Source organism: Vanellus vanellus, assembly GCF_965231255.1.
Source record: "Vanellus vanellus genome assembly, chromosome: 20".
Classification (NCBI taxonomy): domain Eukaryota; kingdom Metazoa; phylum Chordata; class Aves; order Charadriiformes; family Charadriidae; genus Vanellus; species Vanellus vanellus.
Genome location: NC_138925.1, coordinates 9,884,172 through 9,906,584, shown reverse-complemented (window position 1 = coordinate 9,906,584; position 22,413 = coordinate 9,884,172). Strand labels below are relative to the sequence as shown.

Genomic DNA, 22,413 nt, shown 5'->3' with positions numbered 1-22,413 from the left:
TTCGCAGGACGTTCCCAGACCCTGCAGTGAGCTCCTGGATCTACCCTACCCCAGGGTGTTTTGGTTTTGGTTGTTTGTTTTTTTTTTTTTTTTCCCACATGTTTGCAAATTTGTGGTTTTAAGAGCAGCTGGATACCCCAAGCTGGCTGGCCTGTTTTGTCCAGAGCCGCAGAACCAGGCGGACACGTACACTTGCGCCCTTTTATTTCACTTCTAACACACAAGAGGGAGAGTATAAAGACAATTATTTTTTCAGATGAACAAAGTCACCCTAAGGCAGGCTTTTGATATGCTGCAGACACTGTGTGCCCGGGCTGTGTTTCCTGCCTTCGCTTGTTGCACAAGGCAAGAGGAGCTGGTCAACAACCAGGGCACGGCTTGTGCAGCGAGCGCCAAGCAGCTCTGCACATTCACTCGGTGTTGGGCTCTATGGTGCAACCTCTTTCCGGGCAGTGCTCTCGGCCCCGCTTTTCTGCTGGCCCTTGCAGCAGTCTTTGCTTTTTGGGGAGGGGTCTCCAGTGGTGCCACTGGGCACGCAGCCCTCCCCAGGGCTGGCTGGAGACCCATCCTTGCCGCTGGATGAGATGTCCCTGGGGAAGGGAAGGCATCTCGGCAGGGTCAGCAGCTAGGAAAGGGCACGGGGGGAATTCAGCACCTGGGTGCTTGCTGTTGCCTACCTTGGTGCTGCTTCGCTGTCATCGCAGATCTTGAGGAGCATCTGCGCCTGTTCCTCCTTGGGGTCCCGGGGCTCCTGCAGCCTGTGATGGGATGGGTGTGAGCCACGGCTGTGTCCCTCTCCCAGCCCTGAAAGACCCCCCCGTGCCTCTTACCTGGGCTCCAGCCGCTCCTTCACCTTGGCGATGGAGCGGACGTAGGGTGCGATCTGCTTGGTGATGGTGGTCAGGCAGTTGTTCTCCTGCCGCAGCTGCAGCAGGTCGTGGAGCTGGGCTGGGGGATGAGAGGGGTGGGCTGTGGCCATGGCTGCGCCCCTGGATCAGACATGGGAGACTCGGGGCCGGGGGAGCGGGGTCACCGGTACCTTCATAGATCTCCTGCTCATTTGCCACCCTCTGGTATGTCTCCTCCCAGACCTGCAAGGGAGAGAGGGAGCTGGGCAGTGTGCTATGGCGCGGCATGGAGGGACCCGGCTGTGCTGGGATGTGCCAGCCGTACCTCCTCAAAGACGCTGCGCATCATCTCCACGGCGGAGTAGTGAGCTGCGATCTGCACGTCCATCTGCAGGGACTTCTGCAGGATCTCGCTCATGATCTCTGTCTTGATGAGCGAGTGATGCTTGGTGAGGTCGCGGTGTAGCTCCTGCACCTGGTCCTTCAGGCCCTGGATCTCTGTCTGCAGCATCTGCGGGGGCCAGGGGGCAACCGGCACATGAGCAGCACCTTCCCATCCTGGCCCACCCCAGCCCAGCCCGACCTGTGCTCCCTACCCGGTACGTGTTCTCGTAGTTGCGGCAGTGCTCAGCAAAGGGGGTCTCGCGCCCCTCGGCCAGCAGGACCTTGGTGCTGATGTACCGGTGCATCGTCGGCTTCCGCACCATGGGGCCGGTGGACATTTTATCGCTGGCAGGGGGGCAGCCAGGCACGATGAGGGTCTTGGAGCATTGGCCGCCAGGGAGCCTGTGTGGAGAGGGCGACAGCAGCGTGCTGCAGGCAAGCAGCAGTGGGAGCGAGGTGCCAGGGGCTGTGCGGCCGGCTCAGCCCCACCACCCCTTGCCCCCGGGGTGCCTGGGGATGTGCCAGCCCTGCACGTCCCTTCCCTTGCACACGGGGTCAGTCGGAGGTGCCTTATGCTGCCCCAAAAATCAGGTTTCTGTGGGCTGCTCTGCCAATGTCCACAGGTTCGGGACCAGCTGTGGCAGGGAGAAGGCAGAAGCTGAGCTTGGCACACTCCAGTTTCTAAAGGGAAGGATGCAGCTGGTTCCCTCACTGCCAGCATCTCCTGGCCCCTTGGTGGGCACCACTGGCCCTGCCTCTCCCCCCATCCCGCAGCCTCCCTGCACTGCCCACCGCCCCGGCTCTGCTGCCCCACCGCCATCGGTCCTACCGTGCAGTGCTGTGCTTCCCCTGCCCACACCAGGGCCGGCAGCCGCCCCCAGGAGCTCAGCCACCCTGCGGTGCTGAGCCCGGCTGGGGGTAAGGAGCAGCGCCCATGGGGCGGCAGTGCCTGTTTGTCCTCTCCGGCCGGGAGCGCCTGGCAGGGCCAAGCGCTGTTGTGACATCAACGGGCCTAAATATATCTCGGGCGAGGAAGTGCTGGGCAATTCCCTGAAATTCTGATAAAAATAGTGGCGGGCGAAGAGGCTGCGGCGCTGCGGGCGTGCGGGCAAGTAGGAGCTGGCCTCGGTGCAGCACCCACAGCAATGGGGGCAGAACTCTCTGGGGACCGTGGCGTGGAGCCAGGCTGGGGTGCGGGGTGCTGGCTCACCCGGGCACACTGCTGCCAGCCCCGCTGCCCGCCCGCCTGCCCTGCTTCCCAGAAGTGTCACTTGAAGCCCCTATGTCTGTCGTTCATCAGCACAGCTGTGCTCCGCGATGTCCCCGCGCCACCACCGAGGTGACAGGTTCAAGGGCAGCCGCGGAGGCAAGCTTGGCACAGTGGGGGCCCCAGTGGGATGCCCAGGGGGATGTGTGGCAGGATGCACCCCGGCCCCGGGTGCAATCCCAGCACCTCACATGTTTGCGCCAGTGATGCCAGGACCGATGGTGCCAGCACTGCCCACCACGGAGCGGCGGGGGCTGAGCATCAGCAGGGGCTCCAGGCAGCGGGCAAACTCTGCCCGGTACTCGCTGTTGATCTGGGGGGTGAGATGAGGGTGAGCGCGGCTGGGGCTGGGGCAGAGCTGGCAGCCAGGGCTGCCCATGGGGAGCTGCGGGCAGGGGCTGTGCTCCAGGTGGGCGGCAGGGCTCTACCTTGCTGGTCTGGGCCGGCCGCAGGCGATGCGGCAGCTTGACAATCCTCTGCAGCCTCTCCATCAGTTGCTGAAAGGCAGCAGTGAGGTGTGGTGAGGGGTGCCCAGCACCCTGCCCCGGGAGCCTGGCACCACTGCAAGGTGCACCAGACACCCCACAGCACCACAGCGGGAAGCCACAGCCACCCCATAGCACTGTGGTGGGATGCACCGGTTGCCCCCAGCACTGCGGCAGGATGCACCAGCCACCTCATGGCACCGTGGCAGGATGCTCCAGCTGCCCCGCAGCGTTGGTACCACTCACGTAGCCCAGGTCCAGGAACTCGGCTTTGTTGGCGGAGCTGAGGAAGGCTGAGCAGGTCACCAGGTGGACCTGTGTGTGGGGGGGTGTCACTGCTGGTGCCCCTTGGGGCTGGAGAAGCTCTGCCCAGCCTGGGGCCCTACCTGCAGGGTGGGCAGCAGGGAGGCGAGGTGGGCGAGCTGCTCCTTGAATGCCTTCTCCTTCTCCTCGTGCTGGCTGCAACAGAGCGGGGCATGGCACAGCCCTTACAGAGCACCAGGGAGCCATCCAGCCCCGGGGCACCCCAACATGTCCTGGGACAGGGGGACACCCCCAGGAGGGGGCTCAACCTGCAGTCTTTCACCTCTGAACAGCTTTCAGGAGTGTCTTCTTCCTCTCAGAGAGCTGCTCCTGCAAATGGCACGGCTGCCTTGTGTTCTGTGGCTACTACATGTCCCATGGCCACTCGGTGTCCCACGGCCACCTCGGTCCCCTCCCACTGCCCTGGCTCTGCTGTGCCCGTGCATCGGGCAGCCGTGGGCACAGGGCACGATGTGTGGGTGGTTGCCCCGCACCTGCATGCGGCCAAAGAGGGAGTTGATGGCTGCCTCCTCTTCGCTGGCACTGTTGCGCACCTCCTCGATCATGGCCTTGAGGAGGACGATGGCCTCGCGCGTGGAGGTCTGCAGCTCCTTCACGGCCTGCCCAGGGGCAGCAGGGCGGCTGCGGTGCTGTGGGCAGCACCACACCACCGTGCCTCCCCTGAGACCTGCCAGCCCCTGCCCACCATCACTGCCTGGTCCAGTCGCTGGCAGCCCTGCATGTACGCCGTCTCGATGTCGATGCAGTGCGCCCGGCTCTCCCTGTGGGCATGGGCATCAGGGCATGGGAAGGGATGAGGCATGGGGCAGGCGCGGGGCCAGGGCTGCTCACCCCTGCATGTCCCTGAAGCAGTTGATGCAGAGCATGGATTTCTTCTCGGTGGAGAACATGATGTAGGGCTCCTCGTGCAGTGCTGCAAGGGATGAGGGTGTCAGGCAGCATGGCAAAGCAGGGTGCAGCCTGGCACAGCGCGGCATAGCGTGGTGCAGCATGGAAGAGTGCAGCCCAGCATGGCACGGTGTGGCATGGCATGGCATGGTGCAGCCTGGCACAGTGTGTTGCAACACAGCACAATACGGCATGGCACTCACGGCACTTCTTGTGGATGTCCTTGGTGCGCTTGGAGAGGGAGACGATCTCATGGCGGGCGAACATCTTGGCGCGGTGGGTCTCCTCACGGCAAGGGGCACAGAGGGGCTGCCCGCAGGTGTTGCAGAAGTACATGGTGTCCAGCTCCTGCGCAGCCAGAGGGGGCGGCTGGCAGTGGGCATGGCCCCGGTGGGGTCCCCTGGCTGCCTGCCCCACTGCCCTTACCGCCTTGGCACAGCGCCGGTCACAGTTGGCGCACTGCACGTCCTCCTCGCCGTCAGCTGAGCTGTCCACCAGGAACTGCAGGAGCCGGTCCACGGGGGGCAGCCCTGTACCCCCCCTCACCACCGAGGGATGCCTCCGGGGACAGGATGGGGTGGGGACATGGAAGGGATGGCAATGGGACAGGGACAGGGATGGGATGGGGATGAGGATGGGGACAGGGGTGGGGACAGAGATGGAGACATGTATGCAGATGGGATTGGGACAGGATTGGGATGGGAATGAGGATGGGGACACCCGCCCAGGGCAGGTGGGGGCAGCTTTGGGGACACTGGGAGCAGTGCCACAAGAGGCTGCCAGCCATGTGCTATGTGACCTGGTCCCGGCATCCCCCCGGGCAGGGTCCATCCCTTACCCACAGAGCGGGCAGTGCAGGCGGCCGTCGCTGGCGCGGCCCCGCAGGCAGCTGGCGCAGAAGTTGTGGTAGCAGTCGAGCAGGCAGGGGTGCTGGTAGGGCTCGTGGCAGAGCAGGCAGACCAGTGGGTGGCAGTTGGCCTTCTCCAGCTCTGAGCAGCTCCCCAGTGGGGAGAAGATGCTGCCAGCCATCTGCAGGGCAGAGAAAGGCCCCCCACACCGCGCTTCACCCCCTGTGCCCAGCGGGCCCCACTTCACAAGAGCACTGTGGCCTCCACGGAAAAGACGACTCCTGTCCCCAGGGCCTGTGAGCTGCCGCCTATTTTTAGGCTATGAGCAGTATGGCATGAGACTGCCCCGAACGCACCCCTTTCCCCAGCCCTGTGGGCTGAGGGCTGCATGGCTGGGTGGGATGGCCCCCACAGTGGGGCATCCCCCAGGGTGGGTGCCCCCAGAGCAGGAGCATCCCCTGGGATGGGGTGTTCCATGCAAAGGAGCATACCCTGCACAGAGCATCCCCCAGAACAGGGGTGGGGGATGCTCCAGGGCTTGGTGTCTCCCAGGAGGGAGCATCCCCCACAATGGGGTGTCCCCTGCCCTGGGATAGCCCCTGTGATAGCAGCCTGGCAGTGAAGGCAGCCAGCTGCCCCAATGCTGGGGAGCCCCAGTCCCTGGCACAGGGGGGCACCGTGACTGGGTGAAGGCTTTACCTCTCCCTGTCTGTAAGCTGGGGGATCGGCTGTGCTGTGCCGAGCCGTGCCGCTGCTCCCCGTGCGCTGGCTGGAATGAGAGCGATGCCGAGGCGGCAGGGCCCAGCCGCCCCCGTGACGCAGGGCCCCCTGGCACTGCCGGACGGCTGCCACGCCACAGCCCAAAAATAGCCCTGTTACCTCCTCGGCGCCTGGCGGCATGGAGGGCCCTCGGGGTGTGGGGACACAGGACCACATGGCCCCGGGGTGCACCTGGGTTGCGGGGACATGGGGATCCATGTGGCCTGGTGACAGTCCCCAGGGGGTGAGGGTGCACCCTGCGGGCAGTAACCGGGGTGTAGGGACATGTGCACCCCGCAGGCAGAGAGGCACCCTGGGGTGCACCCTGTGCTCCAGAGAGCCCCAACCCCTCAGTCCCTGCCAGACTGATCCCCTGGTCCCTGCCGGCCCCGATCCCTGGACGCTCCGGTCACTGCCGGCCCTTATCACCCGGGCCCCGCTCACTGCCATCCCCGATGCTCCCGGTCCCCCGGTGCCCGTGATCCCCCGCCCACTGCTGCAGCCCGGCCCCGCCCACTTCTATATGGCCCCGCCCCAACCCCGCCCCAGGTCAAAGCCCCGCCCGAAGACCCCGCCCACAGCCCGGCGCCCCGCCCCAGTACCCCGGCCCCGCCCCCGCGCTGCCCGCCACGCGCGTGCGCCGCCCAGCCAGGCAGCACTATGCGCTCGCGGGGCAGGCAGGGGAGTGCGTGGGAGGGGCCGGAAACCATCGACGCTCTCGGCGGTCGGCTAGGTTAGCCTGCGCGCGGCGCGCGGCGAGCGGCGGCCCTGCGCGCGGCCCGGCGGCGGCGTGGGCGCAGGCGGCGCGGCGGAGGGCGCATGCGCCCTGGCTGCCCGAGGGTGTTTCTGCGCATGCGTGCGGCGCGGCCCTCCCTTTTTGCCCCTTCGCTGGAGCCGCCATGGCGCCCGTGGTGAGTCTCCGTCGGCGGTGGGCTGCCGGGCTGGATCTCCCTGCCCTTCCCGCACGGGGCCTGCTGGGCCCCTGCTTCTCTGGCCCCGTCCGCCCTGTCCTGCCCCAGCCCGTTCCCCTCCGGCCCGGCTCGGGCCTGCGCGTGGGCCTGGGCCTCCTCCGGGCCTAGCCCGCCAAGCGCCGGGCGTGCGGCTTGGAGGGACGGGAGGCTCTTCCTTCTCCCTGCTGCCCCCGGCCCGAATCCTGGCCAGGGCCCTTTCCCTTAGGTCTGCCCGGAGCCTGGCCCGGTCCCCTCGCCTCCAGCCCCAAGCTCGGTCTGCCCCCCTCCCTTCTCCCCGCTGTCCCCGGGCCCGTGGCCTGGAGCCGATTCCTCACGGCTCTCTCTTTTCCCCCGCTGTAGAAGAAGCCCGCAGCGAAAGGTGGCAAAAAAAAGAAGCAGGTATTGAAATTTACCCTGGACTGCACCCACCCCGTGGAGGATGGCATCATGGACGCCGCCAACTTTGTGAGTGCGGAGCCTCTCTGCCACCCCAGGGATGGCCTCGCTGCCCCACCGGGCCTTTTGGGGGGGTGCTGCTGGCTCCACTTCCAAGAGTATGCTGGCGAGCACGGCCCAGCAGCCCCCGCTGCCCCTGCTCTCTGTTTCTGCCCCTCGCCGGTTCAGTGTAAAAGCCTGCAGCGCTGGGAAACACCCTCCAGACAAAGGGAACCTGGGTGGTGCTGGCGGCTATGAGATGTTTATTGTTTTAAAACACTTTGTATTTGAAGTGCAAGCGTTTTCCCTACCTGTCAAACAGTATTACAATTCATCTCTCATGGGGTGAGTTTTCTGTTACGCTGTGAGGAATGGTGAGGGCAGGGAGCACTGTGTTTCAGCACTCTCTGATGAGCCTGTTTTTGTTCAAACTGTGCTCGACTGTGGGTTTCAAGTGCAGGGCTGTGGCGGAGGTGTTCTCGGAGGATCTTAACCCAGCCATCACTTCACTGGCTGTGCCCTCAAAAGGCAGGAAACATGTCCCTACCTCGTTAATCTGATGCATTTGTGCTTGAGAACCTTACTTACGCGCCGCTCTGAATGGGCCAGTTGGATTAGTTGCGGAAAGTGCTGGCAGGCTCGGAGTCTCCTGGCCTGCAGGAAGGTGGTTTTCCTCTGCTTCCCCTGGACATAACAGCACTTGTCTCTTCCCCAGCTCTAACAAAAAAATGAAGCGCTGGGCATGGGTGAGCTGGGGAGGCCTTCTCCAGCAGGAGCTCATGGCCCCAGCTCAGCGGTGGCGTTCCTCTCTTGCAGGAGCAGTTCCTGCAGGAAAGGATCAAGGTGAACGGCAAGGCGGGAAACCTGGGAGGGGGTGTGGTGACCATCGAGAGGAGCAAGAGCAAGATCACGGTCACATCGGAGGTCCCGTTCTCAAAGAGGTGAGGTGGCAGTGCCAGTGCCATCACAAGGCTGCTGCCAGTGCCCAGAACTGCAGTTGGTTGCTGCCGGCAGCAGTTGGCCCTCGGTGGGGGGATCATAGAATCATTTAGGTTGAGATCATCAAGTCTGGTTGTTCAGATGGGAGCCTGATCACCAGCATTCAGACGGGAGCCTGGTGGGCAGGAGGGACCGGAAATGAAGAGATGTCTCGGTGCAGGAGTCATGCCAAGCAAGACTCTTGGTCAAATGCTGTGTGATGCTTGGTGCAGCGGCTGCCCGTTCTCACATGATCTTTCTGAGAGATACGTGGTCAATACTCTTGCTGGGAAGGCCGGTGGGGTGGGCATCTGGGGAGGACACGCAGCTGAAAGGATGCCAAGTGCAGAGTTTAGGGGTTGATCCTCAGCCAGGCTCTTCCGCTCCTTGTCCTGCTGGGCTTCTGCCCGCTGCCTGTTTCTCGTGGCTGCTTTCCCTTTGTCTGGCTTCGATAAATGTGGATTTTGCTGCGACAGAGACAGCACTGTGAGGCAGCTGGAGGTCTAAAACAGTGGGAAGAGGAAAACCGTGTGTGATGTTGGGGCAGTGCCCTGCTCTGTAAGCACCTGTGTTTCAGCTGATGTGGTTTCTCTGTGTGGGTGCCGCACCCGGCACATCCCTGCAGCCGCTGTCAGAGCCGGCAGTGGTTAGCTGCCATCCAAGTGGAGATACACTGCGGCGTGTTGAACCGGTGGCGTGGGAATACAGTGTTGTGGTTTCAGCCTTGAAAGGGTGAGGGGAGGGAAATGATTTCCTGGGCTTCGTGTCGCGGCATTGCTGGTGTGATTCTCTGGTGGCGTTGTTTCCTGGCGGAAACTTTTCTGGGACGTGCCTGATGGGATGCATTGCTCCCAGTGGTAGTGGAAGCCTGCAGGAATGGGAGTTTGTGTTTGCCGGAGTCGCTGTGTGAGTTTGCAGGGGGATGGAGCGTCCTGGCGAGGCAGCTGGGTGCTGCCGGAGGAACGCTGCGGGTCGGGGTGCAGAACCACCTTCAGCCAGGCTTCTCCCCACAGGTACCTGAAGTACCTGACCAAGAAGTACCTGAAGAAGAACAACCTGCGGGACTGGCTGCGTGTGGTGGCCAACAGCAAGGAGAGCTACGAGCTGCGCTACTTCCAGATCAACCAGGACGAGGAGGAGGAGGAGGAGGAGGATTGAGCCGGCCTGCCGTCCGGCCGCCATTTTGTACAGTTTTGCTTTCCTGGAATAAACGGCGGGGAGAGTTGTTGATACCCCGCGCTCCGCTGGCGGCTGGCGGGCCCCGGGGGGGGGCGGATTTGGGGGGAATTTGGGGCTTTTCGGGGAGCGGCGGGGAGGGGACCGGGGGAGGCAGGGCTGGAGGGGACGGGACCGGGGGGGGGGCGTGGTCTGGGAAGGGGCGGGACCGGGGGGCGTGGTCTGGGAAGGGGCGGGACCGGGGGCGTGGTGTGTGACATGAGCGCGTCACGGGGTGGGCGTGGCGCGGAGGCCGCCATCTTGGCGCGGAGCGGCCTCGCCCGGCGCTGGGCGCTGGCCGCTGCCGCCGCCCGGTATGCGGGGCCCGGCGGCCGGCCGGGAGCTGCTGGAGGACGCGGAGAACGAGGAGGACGTCTCGGGTAGGCGGCGGGAGGGGGAGCGGGCGGGGGGGCGCGGCGGCGCGGCCTGCCCTGAGGCGAGCCCCGGCGGGGGCAGCCGGCCTCGCTCTCCCGGCCCGGGGCGGTCTCCGCTTGGGCGCCGCTCCTCCGGCTCAGCCTCGCTATCCCCGCGCTTCAGGAACGGCCGCCACCGGCGAGGGGGGTGTGCCCGGGCGCGGCGGTCGGAGTTGGCAGCTCTCCGAGGGCCGCGCTTGTCCCCGGGCCGGGCCGGACCCTCCCGCTTGCAGACCCGGCTGAGGGCGGCTCCGGCTGAGCATCGGGCTGCGGTCCCCGGCCGGGCACTCCCGGGCTGCCGCGGTTTCCTCTCGGCGGCGGCCCGGGTCCTTCCTCGCGCCCCGGAGAGCCGATCCCCCTCCTGGCTCCGAGCGCGGTGGAGGGCAGGCTCCAGACCCCCTTCTCCCGCAGGACGGCGGCCAGGGGCGGTCTCCCGGCACTGCCCGGCTCCCGTCCTCCCCGGTGGATTCAGTGGAGCTCAGGCACCCGCCTCGGTGGAGCCTAAACCGGCTTGAAGTCGAACAAGAGATATGTCCCTACAACTCTGGAGTGTTACTATTATATAAGCTCAGAAATTAAAAATACTGACATAGGCCTTAAAGAAATGCAAAGCCTGGAGAGGATGCTGTGACTTGCTGGCAAGTGCTGGGTTTGGGGAGGTAACAATGATGGGAAGGTGAGAGCGTGTGGTGGGATTGGTGCCTCTGCCTGGGGCTGGGGTCCCTGAGCTGGTGTACACAGCCTGGCCAGGTGCCCATGGCCCTCCCTGAGCGTGGAGCCATGGCAGACCAACCTCCCGTGAGCCATGACATGTCTTCCACATGAGACATTCCTCTTCCCCATTCACCTTCTGTTGAATCCATTTAATGGGCTCTACTTGGAGATCTGAAAGGTAAAAGCCTAATGCTCCCTAATTACCTGTGGGCCCAGATCAGTATAAGCAGGCAGTGCGTGGGGGTGTCCTGTGCCCCTGTTTCCTGAGAGCAAAATACAGACCATCAAAACCTCGGGTATTCGTGTGCGAGCGGCAGTGAGGAGCTGGGCAGGAAAAGTGCTGGTACAGGTGCTCCTGGGCAGGACTCTGCCCAGACTCCCTCGAGGGGCAGCAGTGGACCAGCTGCCGGTTCGAGGCCAGGGAGCTCCGTGTCTCATGACCTGATGCTGCTGCTCGGGTCTGCTCCCTGAGAGGATAATAATGAATGTAGTGTCCTGTGTGCCTGTGCAATCCGTCCTTTTGTCCCCAGAAGAAGATGATGGGGTGCTGGAAGGACTGGATGAGTTTTTCGCAGAAGAACAAGTGGCTGTGCAGAAAAAGAAGAAATCCAAGAAGCTGAAAGATGGCAAGGCTGCCAAAATCAAGAGGAGGAAGAAGGAGGTAATGCTGCATGCTTTCACGCTGGGCTGAGGGGTTCCTATGAGCCATGGCGCAGAGGCAGGCTGCTCAGGGCACTGATGGCTGCTGGCAAGCACCTATTGGGTGTCTGTGGATGGAAAGGGGGGGAGTTATCAGGGTGTTCCCTTGCTGAGTAGGTGCTCTCCTGGCCCTGAGAGGTGACCCAGAGCCAGGGCGTGAGCAGTTCTTGTCTAGCTTGGGTGCTCTGGGGTGGAAATCTGCCCAACGAGTGTTCTCTGGAGAGTGGCTGAGGGGGAAGAAGTGGCCACCAGGGCTTCTGGCAGCGATGTGGCTGCCCCCTCCTTGGGAGGGGCTGGGCTGTGGTGCATACATTCATGTGTGCAATGATACTGTCCACCCCGGTTTGAAGCCTTCCCACCTGCACTGTGCACCACCTCCTTGCTGTTGTCTCCAGGCTCAGACAGTAACTCTTTCTGGCATGTCCTGTACCAATGTGGCATCTGGGGCTCGTGTTTCTGAGGAGGGAGATGTAAACTGCCACGTTGGGGGCATGACTGGGGCAGGGCTTGGAGGTTTCTGCAGAGGTCAGTGTTAGCCTTGTTCGTCCAGGGCATTTTGCAAGTAAGACAGCGTAGGGTCTTCTAGGATTTGGCATGTGGAAGGGCTGTTTGGCCTTCTGTAGGATAACAAAAGTGGGATATCATGTCCTTGAGGGTCAGGCTTTCCCCAAGGGTGTGTCTGGTCAGAAAGGCTGGCCGGAGCTGTGTCTGCTCTGCCAGAGCACCCGGCTTGGAAATGGCGCGGTGCCAGAGCAGGACTTGCCGCCATGTTGTGCCATGTGGGCTCTGCCTCTTGCTCTCCTGTCCCTGGGCAGTGCTGGATGTGGGGATGGGAGCAGATATCTTGTGCGGTGGCCTAAAGGTGACTGAAGAGGTGCCTAAATGCAAATAGGCTGCTAGGAAGCAGTGGTGAACAACGGAGGTTCTTCAACCCCCTTCCTTCCCCAGTGATGCTGTGGCAGGGGAGAAGTGTGCTCATCTAGCACAACTGGATGCATCCCCACCCCTTCCCTTGCCAAACTGGGGCTGAGCGATGCTGCTATCGGCCAGCCATCACCGCTGCTCCCTGTGGGATCTGTGAAAACAGATTGGCTTCACGAGATAGCGCATTAAAGTGCTTTTGCTACTGATGGGAGTATGATGAGCTGCTGATGTAAAAAAAGCTGATTCCGTTCTGCACTGTGTTGCCTGCCAGCCTTTTGCAGAAGATGTGGCCCTGAGGAAGATTTTTCCCCTCCTTTGTGGCCATGGTGATGCTCTTCTCGTTCTGCAGATACCACACAAAGCTGGCTCGGGCCCTCTGCCTCCCTGTCCCTTTTCCATTGTTGGACATATTTTTTTCCTATGCTGCTTTTCTGTAGGGGGAAAGATAAAATAAAAACCCCGTGGTATTTGCTCTGTTCATTCTCTGTTGATGCTGGTCTGCCTGAGCCCAGCAGCATGTGCCGCTTGTGCTGAGTCTGACTGCTGCCTTACTGGGGGTGGGGAGAAAATAACAGGCTGAACGTTGAGTGCGCTTGTTTTTTTAATTAATGCCTTGTGTTGGCAGTGTTAACCAGCCTTGGTTCCGCCTGTGGGAGACTGTTCCCTTGTCCATTGAAGCCAGGGAGAACCTGGTGCTGTAGCTGTCAGTAGGCACCCAACAGCACCCAAGCTGTGTTTTGGGATGAGGAGATAAAAGATAGGGCTTCCTTTTCCCAAACTCCTCCTCCAAAGTTCTGGGGCAAGTGGACTTTCCCCTGCTAGAGGAAGGTGGGAGTGAGGTGCAAGGCTGTGACATGGGGCAGTGCCTGCACTGTGACTGACTGACACCCTGTAGTCCCCAGTGGTTTTGTCATTGGGGCATGGGGCAGGGGTGCACTTGCACAGGAATTTGCCTGCACCAGCAGCAGTGGAACTCGTTTGGTTTGCGGCGACACTGATGGAAGCTCTGGTGCAGGAGTTGGTGCTGCAAACCCCCAGAAAAATCTGCATAAAATAACCATGCTGCAGTTTGAACCTCAGTGCATGGAAATGAAGGTCCTTGTCAGAGAAGGGAGCGGAGAGGGGGAATTTCAACCTGTACTGCAGCAGTTACCATGACAACCAATTATTCCATGCCAAATTACAACTGTTTATAACCCAGCAGAAGGAAAGGCTCAGTTTGTTCTGAGCCGAGAACTCCGTGATGGCCGCCGAGCGAAGGCTCACCGCAGCAGCCGTTGGCTTGGGGCATTACGATAAACTCCCGTCGTTACCGGGGCGGGGGCGCTGTCGGGTGGGCGGCGGCGGCGGCGGCGGCGGCGGGGCCAGGCGCTGTCCGCGGTGCTGGGCCGGGCGCTGTCCGCGGTGCTGAGCCTCCCGCTCGCCTCTCTTTCTGCCCTGCACGCCGGCATGAGGGCTCTGCCGTCCTGGTCCGGAGCGCCCCGGCTAACACACGCAGCCTCTCGCAGGCTCTCTTGGGACCTTGGCCACCTTGGTGAACGAGTCTTGAGACAAAAGCCTATATATATCTTGGCCTACACAAGCTTTTCCAAAATACAGTTTTTATCTGTATTGCATCACATTCTTCTCTTTTTTCCAGTGCTTCCACAGGGCATCGATTGCCTTGCATGAGCAGATGTGTTTCTGGCACTCTTGGAAGGGAGAGGGGGAATGGCTCCATTTACAGGTGGGGATTTGGGGCAGAAGGTTGGCTAGGGATCACCAAACTGCCCTGAAGAAACAATTCCAGATAAATGAAGGGTTTCTGTCTGTCTGTGTCTCCTGTGGTCAGGGACTTCCTGCCGATCCCAAGTCTGATTTTCATGGTGTTTTCCCCCAGCCCCCCAGTGTAACAGCAGGGTTATTCAAAGGAGGGCTGACTTTGGCTGGTGACTGCAGTTGCTTCGCGCTGGCTGGGAGGGTTTGTTGGAGCAGAGCAGAGCCAGGGGCACGCCCTGCTCTTTCGCCAGTGTTGGTTTTCGTTTTAGGGGAGCAATGATGAAATGACAGATAACGAAGAGGAGATTGAGGAGAAATCTGAGAGTGAAGGGAGTGACTATTCCCCCAACAAAAAGAAGAAGAAAAAACTGAAAGACAAGAAGGAGAAAAAGCCAAAACGGAAGAAGAAGGATGAAGAGGAGGATGACAACGAGGATGGAGGTCTAAAGGTACCAAAGATTCCTTTACACTGAGCTGGTGCTACAACATGAGACCTCAGGATGTGGCCAGATCTCTGTGAGTTACCTCATTCAGAGCCGAGCCATGTGTTCTGGCCAGTCACCTTGTGCTAGTGGATACATTTCCGTTGTGTAAAGCACAGCAGCATAAGCAAAGCGCTCTGTAGTGGGCTAACTGATGTAGCCACATGGCAATATGCTCTCACAAGTCCTCACAATGAAAGCAGTGTGTTTTACTCTGAGGTTAGGGACCTAGTCAGGTAGCGTGGCTCTTCTGACAAATGGCAGCTTCTCAGTCTGAGGCAACTTGCCTTCTTGAATCATCTGCGCAGATCCTGCCAGTAACAGGTTCATCACACGTGTCCACTGAACATGGGGGTAGAGAGTGGCAGAGCAGCTTGTGCTTAGAGAAGGTGGCCTGGGGGTTTCATGAGACACTTGTCCTGGGTTTGGTGAGGAAGAGATTGCAGGTGAACGACTGGGAGAGGAAAGGTGATGTTTCCCTGTTGTTTATCTTGGGTGCAGAGGGAAATTGAGTTTCTCGGAGATGTGAAACCTGCCAAGGCTTTGTGTTGTATTACATGGCACAGGGAGCATTTGGATGGTGCCGCATTAATTTGCTTCTCAGAAGTGTGTGAAGCGTTAGTTTAAACACTTGTGCATACTCTGTTTTGTAAATCACAGAAACAAATCCTTGCATGTCACTGACTAGGGGGAGCGTTTGATACGGAGCACATGACAAACCCAGCCTTGCGCTGCTCATCTGCGGAGCCACGGTCATTTATGTTAATGATGTCTCTCTGCAAATCTACAGGAGCCCAAAAGCTCAGCCCAGCTGATGGAGGAGTGGGGCCTCGATGATGTAGATTATGTTTTCTCAGAAGAAGATTATCATACCCTGACTAATTACAAGGCTTTCAGCCAATTCCTCAGGTAGGAAGCTGTAGGTCTGGATGGGGCCTTGTGTGGTGGCTGAGGTTTGGGCGTTGCTTAGTCAAGTGGGTGAAGTTGCGAAGTAAATTCTGCATTGTCAGCTCCTTGTTCCTTCTCCCTGCCTGATTAGGAATGGTCCTCAGGACTTCATTTTAATTGCAAGATTGACTGGAAAACAGTGGAAGTGTTCTCTCTCCTCTTTCCAAACCCCTATTTTTTGTGTGTGCTTATTTGAAAAGTTTCATGAAAAAAATTGAGTAACAATAACAAATTTTTGCTTATACTGCGAGCCATTCCAAATACAAGTCTTTCAGGGAAAGGCAGTCTCTGAGGAAGTTTAAGTGTGCTCCTTTATGTATATTTACTTGTTTAAGAAAGCTCTGGTTTCTGCCGCCTTTCCAATGGAGCTGCTACGAGTGGGTCACAGCAACCTGCTGCTGTGAAGCATGCACTGCTGGTGCATTTCTTGGGCTGAAGTACCAGCACATGGTGAGCAGGAGCAGACATGCAGCAAAGCGTTCCTGTTAATGTGTGGTTTTCCCTCTCCCCTGCCCTGCAGGCCTCTGATTGCCAAGAAGAACCCCAAGATCCCCATGTCCAAGATGATGACCGTGCTTGGTGCCAAGTGGCGAGAGTTCAGTGCCAACAACCCGTTCAAGGGCAGCTCGGCAGCAGCGGCAGCAGCAGCTGTTGCTGCAGCTGTAGAGACCGTCACTGTTGCCCCGCCGCTCGCCGCCAGCCCCCAGCAGTCTGCCATTCCCACCGTCATCAGGAAGGCTAAGACCAAGGAGGGCAAGGGTAGGTGCCGACCGCGGTGGGCTGAGCAGAGGGACTGCTCTCACTGGTGGCGTACGGCCCACCCGTTGGGCCTGCAGAGCTAGCCAGCCGCATCTTCAGGCTGGCAAAGCATCTCCAGGCAGGAGACATGCTTCAGCAAACTGGGGAGGCCACGGTACTGCCAGAGGTGTGTCTGCAGCTCCTGTTTCCCTTGCAGAAGTCTTAGAGGGGGCTGTGTATTGTGTACCATGGCAGATCACCCTGGCAGCTTCTGGACTTTTGGCAGTTTGTGGCACTTAATGCTCAACTTCATTCTTATATCTTAAATAAGTGATTGGGCCATGTATTTCTCTGCTGTATTCTCTTCTGGGGGATTCTGCAGGATTGTAAAGCCTTCCAGAAACCAGCAGTATCCTCAGAGTCTGGTGTCCAAGCTGAAGAGGATTTGCAGGTTAGCAAGGTTAGGGCAGAGGTGCATTGGCAAAGCAGGTGTGGTCTGGCCAGATGAACGTGCACCATTTGGCAGTCGAGCCGGGTGCTTTGTGTCTGAGGTGGCAAGGAGTCCAGTGATGGAAAGGCACTGGCCAGTAAGGCTGCAGGTCTTTTTCAGAAAAAAGGATTAATTCTCCTGGCAGCTGGGTGAAAGGCAACTGCCTTCAAAGCCCTCTTGCAAGGAGCGACCCAACCATATAAATCTGCAGTACCTCCTCTGGAAATAGTCTGATTTGTATTGAAAAGGGTCTCTTGCTGTCAACGTTTTCCTGTTTCTGATGGCAGATTGGTGCTGCTTTCCCTGCGCTTGGAAGGGACTGTGGAAAACACTGTAGAAGCTGGACAGTAGTGGGAAAGGGAGGGATCTCCCTTTGTTTGCACCATGTTCCTCCTCGCGAAGGTTGCTGTTCCACTTGTGCAGTCATCAATTCCTGATGCCTCGAGAGGTTTTGAACAAGTGGCTCAGAGCTGGCGGCTGACCAAGAGCGCAGCTTGCAGCAGCCTTCTCGTGCGGTGGGCTCAGCGCAGCGTTCCTGTCTCTTTGTGGCTGCCTCTTTTGCCTCTTTTCTCCCCGCCTTGCAGAGCCCTGAGTCCCTGTTTGGTACTCGCAGCCCTGTGGTCTGCAGTCCCCCTCCTGGATCCCAGGGCAGAGGCTTTTCTCCCCCGATTCTTTGCAAGGCTGGGTCTGTGCTTGCAGCCTTTTGCCCCAAAGGACGTGCTCTGTGGGCAGTGCTAGCCGCTGCCCTGCTCCCCAGGGTCCAGTGCTTTCTCATCTTTGTGTAAATCCTGGGGTTGGGGCTGATTTGGGGGACAGCTGTTTGTAGAGTACCAAACAAGTCTTCTGTTTCTCCAGGTCCGGGTGTGCGGAAGAAAATCAAGGGCTCCAAAGACGGGAAGAAAAAGGGGAAGGGGAAAAAGATGGCAGGCTTGAAATTCCGGTTTGGAGGAATCCCCAGCAAAAGGAAAAAGGGCTCTTCTGTAAGTGCACGCTGCCTTTTTCTGTATGGGGCCTTGGGTGCGGGGAGCGCGGCAGGGAAACGCCAGGACAAGCCCTCCCCTAGAAGCCCCCTCATGTAGGGGTGTCACAGCCTTGTTTGTGCCCCTCTGCGAGGCACCAGTCTCCAATCAGCATGTTTATCATTTTGATAGAGAGCTGTGTCCAGGCTCAGATTTGTAAAGGCGTCGTGTCTGAGCATGATTTCTGCTAAAACCGTATAACCACATTTACTTTCAGTGATTAGGTTGGTAATGCCATCATTTCAGATTTCATTGGCAAAGGAATTCTTCAGGGCTTGCACTCCAGCTGAACTGTACATCAAAGGGAATTATCAAATACTTTAATTATGTTAGCGTAGCCTGCCTCCGGGCATCTGTGGTCCTGCAGCATAGCCCAGAGGTACCAGAGCTTCCCAGTAAGAGCACGGTAACAGGGCTCTACTGCAGTTTGTGTGCTGTGCTCTTGTCAGCACATGAATATCAGGCACGTTTTAAAGAATAGCAGAGCATTTTAAAGAATAAATCTCTTAAATAAGTATTGAACTGGGTGGAAGTCTTGTAGGTCTTGATAATATTATTGATCAAAATCCCATTAGTTCACCCTTATTGGAGCTCACTGACTCTCTAGCTTTAGTTCACGTGACAAGTTGTAAATACCTTTGTGCGTCAGAGGTTGAAGCGAAAGGAGCAATCCGAGGCAGCTACTCCATTGTGATTTAACCCCAGCCGGCAAGTAGGACCACACAGCCGTTCACTCACTCCTCCCCTTCCCCCAGTAGGATAGGGAGAAGAGGGAGAGAAAGGGGAAAAAAAACCCTCATGGGCTGAGATAAAGACAGTTTAATAGAACAGTAATGGAAGAGAAAAATAGTAATAATGATAATGGTAAAAGAATAAACAAAAAAAAAAAAGGTGATGCAATACAATTTCTCATCACTTGATGATCGGTTGCCCAGCCTGTCCCGAGCAGTGGTCGCGGATCCCTGCCCCCGGCCAACCCCCAGTTACATGCTGAGCACGTGGCTGTGGTATGGAACATTCCTTTGGCCGGCCTGTCCTGTCCGTGCTCCCTCTCAGCTCTGTGGGAAGCAGAAAAAGTCCTTGACTTAATATAAGCATTACTTAGCAACAACTAAGACAATATGTGTTATCAACGTTATTCTCATACTAAATCCAAAACACAGCAGCTACTAGGAAGAAAATTAACTCTATCACAGGTGAAACCAGGACACAGCTGCTGCTGCCTTTTTTCAATCACACATCATGGAAAATTCACCTCGTCTCTGGGCGCACTCTAGATCTGCACACTTACGTTTCTGACAGTTACAAAGAGCTTGGGCTTGCTGCTGCAGCTGGAGCGCTAAGCACCTGATTAATAGTGTGCAAATCAGGGATTTGCATGCATAAGTCTCCAGAATAAGAATTCAGACGTGTTGCTGTGTTTTGACGCCATTGAATGCCAGGTCTGTTTAACTCCTTTCATGTTATAAGGAAGGTCAAGCGTGAATGCCTACGTGCACGCACACAAACAGGCTGACACAAGCTGAAACGGGTGTTGAGAGAGAGAGGGAGCAAAGTTCTGCCAAGCAGCGGAGAAGAGGGCCCTTGACTGCACAGGAGTGGGAGTAAGGGGTTGTCCCCCAATGTGTCTCTTGTTTCGGGTGTCTGCACCCAGGATAACGCTATCACAGCAGTGGGCTCTTGCAGCTGGCTGGTGCCTGCGAGGTGCTGAGCCTTTCCCAGCGTGCCTGGCCAGCTGCACCGTGCGATACCTCTGCACTTTGTGCCAGCGGGGATGGCAGGCTGCAGGGGAAACCCAGTGCCCGCCTCTTGCCAGGGAGGCCGAGCAGGGACCTGACACGTTGATTTGTGTACTTTAAATATGCGCTGAGATTTGCTCAGTGACTGCACATCGATGGTGCTGTGAAGTGGACAACCTGTCCCTGTGCTGAGCAGTGCAAGGTGATTGCCTGAGGCTCTGGTGGTAGTCCAGATCTACGCTGATTGATTGCCTGGTGGGTACATTGATATGATAGAGGAGATTTTCCTGCTTCCTAATGCCTTGTGACACACTCCTGTGGACCCTGTCTGTCTGCGCCAGGAGAGCGCTCGCCCTGCCACCATCGCTGCTGCTCTGGCTAGTCTGTTCATGTGGAAAGCAGGGCGCCCCGAGGAGCTCAGCCGCTGGCTGATGATCTCACATGGGTTTATGTGGGTCTTTGGGGGTTTGTTCTGCTGCAGAGTGGTGTTCTCTGGGAGTGATGGCTGGGATGCCGGTGCTTGCACTGTGTGTGCTTTGGTTTTCCCTTCTGCAGAGTGAAGAGGAGGAACGGGAGGAATCCGACTTTGACAGTGCCAGCATCAACAGCTCCTCAGTGCGCTCCGAGTGCTCGGCTGGCCTGGGGAAGAGAGGGAAGAGGAGGAGAAAGAAAAAGAGGAGTAGGCCATCCTTTGTACTCTGTTCCTGTTCTGTTTGGATTTCCCTCTTCAGGTGGTGCTTTCCTGGCCTTGGCAGCTCCAGGCTGTGCCTGGCGCTGGCTCTGTGGTAGAGGATGTGCTTGTCTGTGTGTGGAGTGCGAGGTGTTTTCATGGTGTCCAGGCCCTGCTGTTGGTGGGCTCGTGCCTGCAAGACGGCAGTGAGCAGATCCCGCCGCAGGGCACTGGCTCACCCCCACAGTGCTGGTGGCAGCAGAGCCCCCAGTGGCAGAGCTTTTCCATCAATCCGCAGTCAGCTTTCCCTCCAGGCTTCTCTCCAGCTATCAGCCACCGCCTGGGGCTCATCTGCCCCTGAGCCAGCGCTGTGTCACCACTTGTAGTTGCTTCGGGAGAGCAATGGTTGCGGTGCCCTGTCCTGCTGCAGTGCCGCAGCTCGCAAAGCCTTCCCGCCCCGTCCCGCTGCCTGCTCGCAGCCTCGGCCACCCGGGGCGGCTGAGCCCCCCACCCGCCCTAGGACCCTGCCTGTGCTTTGGGCACCGGGCTGCGTCACAGGCAGCACGGGCAGCTGGCACCCTGCCTGCACGTGTGGTCCCGTCGGTATTTATCCTCTAGCAGCAAAGTTCCAGAGTTTGTGGGGCTCCCAGGGAAGTGATTTGCTGAGGAGCAGTCCCTGGAGAGACATGGCTTGTTGCAAGCTCCCAGTGGAGTAGGGCAGGCTGCGGGCGAGCAAGCGTTAAGGCAAGGGACTTTTTGTCTGCATGAGATGTACAATCAGGCAGCGGGCAGGTGTTAGATCGGTGGTAGATCTGTGACAGCAATGCTGGAAGAAGGAGGGACATGAGTAGCATCTGTCGGGGTCTCCCAGCAGCTGTGTGGCTACGTTTGTGTGCGTATTCCTTCATCCCTTCCCTCTTGGAGGGCTGTGGGTGCATTCTGCGTGATGGCACCTCCATCCCCTCACCGCTGTCGAGAGCAGTGCCCCTGCACAGAGCTGCCCCGAGCCCTGCTGCGGCTCCAAGTGCCAACAGGGACTGCCAGGGCCTGGTGCTGCCCTGCCTGGCTTCCCATGCCGCCTTTGCCTCCTGTGCCACTGCAGGGTCCATACTGCCTTTCTCCCTTGCGTCCTTGTTTGGGATGAGATGCTTCAGATCCAGGTGCATCCTTTGGCTTTTTAGCTTTGCAGATGGGTTTTTGCTTCTGAGAAATGGAAGGGTGGCTTCTGGGCTGGGGGACAGTTAGGGCGTGATGCTGGCCAGCTTCCCCGTCGGTTGACATGGTAGGGCTGGCCGACTGGCTCCACGTCTCGCGTGTGAAGGGCATCGCTTCTCCTCCCAACTTGTTGTGGTATGAGGGCGCTCGTGCTGGAGCTGGGCAGCTCCTGCGGTGCGCTGGAGGAGAGGAATGTCGGAGGTCTGCGCCAGGAGTTTGTGGCAGAGCTGGGCGTTGAGACAAGCTGTTCTGGCACTTGCAAGGCCTTGTCCCTCCATTCCTCTTCCCATCTGCTCTGAGTTGAGAGACCTTCTGTCTTTGCGCCAGTGAGCATCCAGGAAGAGCAGAGTAGTCCCAGGAGAGGAGTCCTCCTCCTTGGCCGTGTCACCCTTGCATGGTGCGTTTGCAGTTGGTGGCGCTGGTACCCGGGGAGGTTTCTCTGACTGGCCTCCCTTGCAACCTCTCCAGGTTCTGGCATTCTCCATTGAGAGCCTGAAGGAACCAAAGGATGATACAGTGTGGAGAGAGAAAGAGAGACAGAGGTGAGATGATGCTGTGTGCAAAGATGAACTGTGGTGCTGAGGGACAGAGAGGTAGGGGGATGTAACAGGAGGGGTCTGAGACAAAATGCTTTCCTTATTTTCTTAACCGTATCGTAGAGGAGCAAGTGTTGCGTTCCCTCCCGGGCGAGCAGGCAGCTCTGCCGTCCCTCTGACTGTGTGCCTGTCCCTTGCTTGCAGTCGAAGAAGGGGATGGGTACGAGACAGACCACCAGGACTACTGTGAGGTGTGCCAGCAGGGAGGGGAGATCATCCTGTGTGACACCTGTCCTCGTGCCTACCACCTCGTCTGCCTGGACCCCGAGCTGGAGAAGGCCCCCGAGGGCAAGTGGAGCTGCCCCCACTGCGTGAGTGGGGTCGGGGCCCTGTGGGTGCGGGTGGGCAGCTGGTGGGAACCCTCAGCGTTACGCTGGCTGTGCTTCACCAGGAGAAGGAGGGCATCCAGTGGGAGCCGAAGGAGGAGGAGGAGGAGGAAGAGGAAGGCGGTGAGGAGGAGGAGGATGACCACATGGAGTTCTGCCGGGTCTGTAAGGATGGAGGGGAGCTTCTGTGCTGCGACACCTGCCCGTCCTCCTACCACCTCCACTGCCTGAACCCACCGCTGCCAGAAATACCAAACGGTGAATGGCTCTGCCCTCGCTGTACAGTGAGTGTTACCAGCAT

The 22,413-nt window shown here is 58.9% G+C and overlaps 3 protein-coding genes across 3 annotated transcripts in view; 2 read left to right on the top strand and 1 right to left on the bottom strand.

Annotated features, from left to right (window-relative positions):
• Positions 1-187: 187 nt before the first annotated feature.
• On the bottom strand, positions 188-5,788 carry RNF207 (ring finger protein 207). Its single transcript, XM_082493361.1, has 18 exons — positions 5,744-5,788; positions 5,035-5,225; positions 4,623-4,755; positions 4,400-4,544; positions 4,140-4,221; positions 3,994-4,069; positions 3,782-3,907; positions 3,571-3,617; positions 3,371-3,443; positions 3,231-3,299; positions 2,928-2,996; positions 2,691-2,812; positions 1,445-1,634; positions 1,174-1,359; positions 1,040-1,091; positions 831-948; positions 678-758; positions 188-590 (listed from the first exon to the last, which is right to left on the bottom strand). Exons 2-18 carry the CDS (start codon positions 5,223-5,225, stop codon positions 428-430), a joined length of 1,923 nt encoding a protein of 640 aa, XP_082349487.1. The 5' UTR covers positions 5,744-5,788; the 3' UTR covers positions 188-427.
• Positions 5,789-6,603: 815 nt separating this feature from the next.
• On the top strand, positions 6,604-9,398 carry RPL22 (ribosomal protein L22). Its single transcript, XM_082493541.1, has 4 exons — positions 6,604-6,714; positions 7,114-7,218; positions 8,005-8,129; positions 9,180-9,398. The coding sequence occupies exons 1-4, from the start codon at positions 6,703-6,705 to the stop codon at positions 9,322-9,324; spliced, it is 387 nt and encodes a 128-aa protein (XP_082349667.1). The 5' UTR covers positions 6,604-6,702; the 3' UTR covers positions 9,325-9,398.
• Positions 9,399-9,622: 224 nt separating this feature from the next.
• The window catches only part of CHD5 (chromodomain helicase DNA binding protein 5), a 31,523-nt gene continuing 18,732 nt past the window's right edge, over positions 9,623-22,413 (top strand). The window contains exons 1-9 of the mRNA XM_082493440.1: positions 9,623-9,761; positions 11,039-11,169; positions 14,159-14,338; positions 15,162-15,280; positions 15,840-16,078; positions 17,403-17,527; positions 19,861-19,984; positions 21,931-22,097; positions 22,178-22,396. Coding sequence (XP_082349566.1) covers positions 9,698-9,761; positions 11,039-11,169; positions 14,159-14,338; positions 15,162-15,280; positions 15,840-16,078; positions 17,403-17,527; positions 19,861-19,984; positions 21,931-22,097; positions 22,178-22,396 — 1,368 coding nt within the window. The 5' untranslated portion in view covers positions 9,623-9,697. The remainder of the gene's footprint in view (positions 9,762-11,038; positions 11,170-14,158; positions 14,339-15,161; positions 15,281-15,839; positions 16,079-17,402; positions 17,528-19,860; positions 19,985-21,930; positions 22,098-22,177; positions 22,397-22,413) is intronic.

Excerpts from the sequence above, each read along its gene's own strand:
- RPL22 (XM_082493541.1), top strand. Across the intron at positions 7,219-8,004 it reads TCATGGACGCCGCCAACTTT|GAGCAGTTCCTGCAGGAAAG; the intron begins GTGAGTGCGGAG and ends CCTCTCTTGCAG. Across the intron at positions 8,130-9,179 it reads GAGGTCCCGTTCTCAAAGAG|GTACCTGAAGTACCTGACCA; the intron begins GTGAGGTGGCAG and ends TTCTCCCCACAG.
- RNF207 (XM_082493361.1), bottom strand. The coding sequence starts at position 5,225 with ATGGCTGGCAGCATCTTCTCCCCACTGGGGAGCTGCTCAGAGCTGGAG. Across the intron at positions 1,635-2,690 it reads GGCATCACTGGCGCAAACAT|GCTCCCTGGCGGCCAATGCT; the intron begins GTGAGGTGCTGG and ends CTCTCCACACAG. Across the intron at positions 949-1,039 it reads TGAGCAGGAGATCTATGAAG|CCCAGCTCCACGACCTGCTG; the intron begins GTACCGGTGACC and ends CTCATCCCCCAG.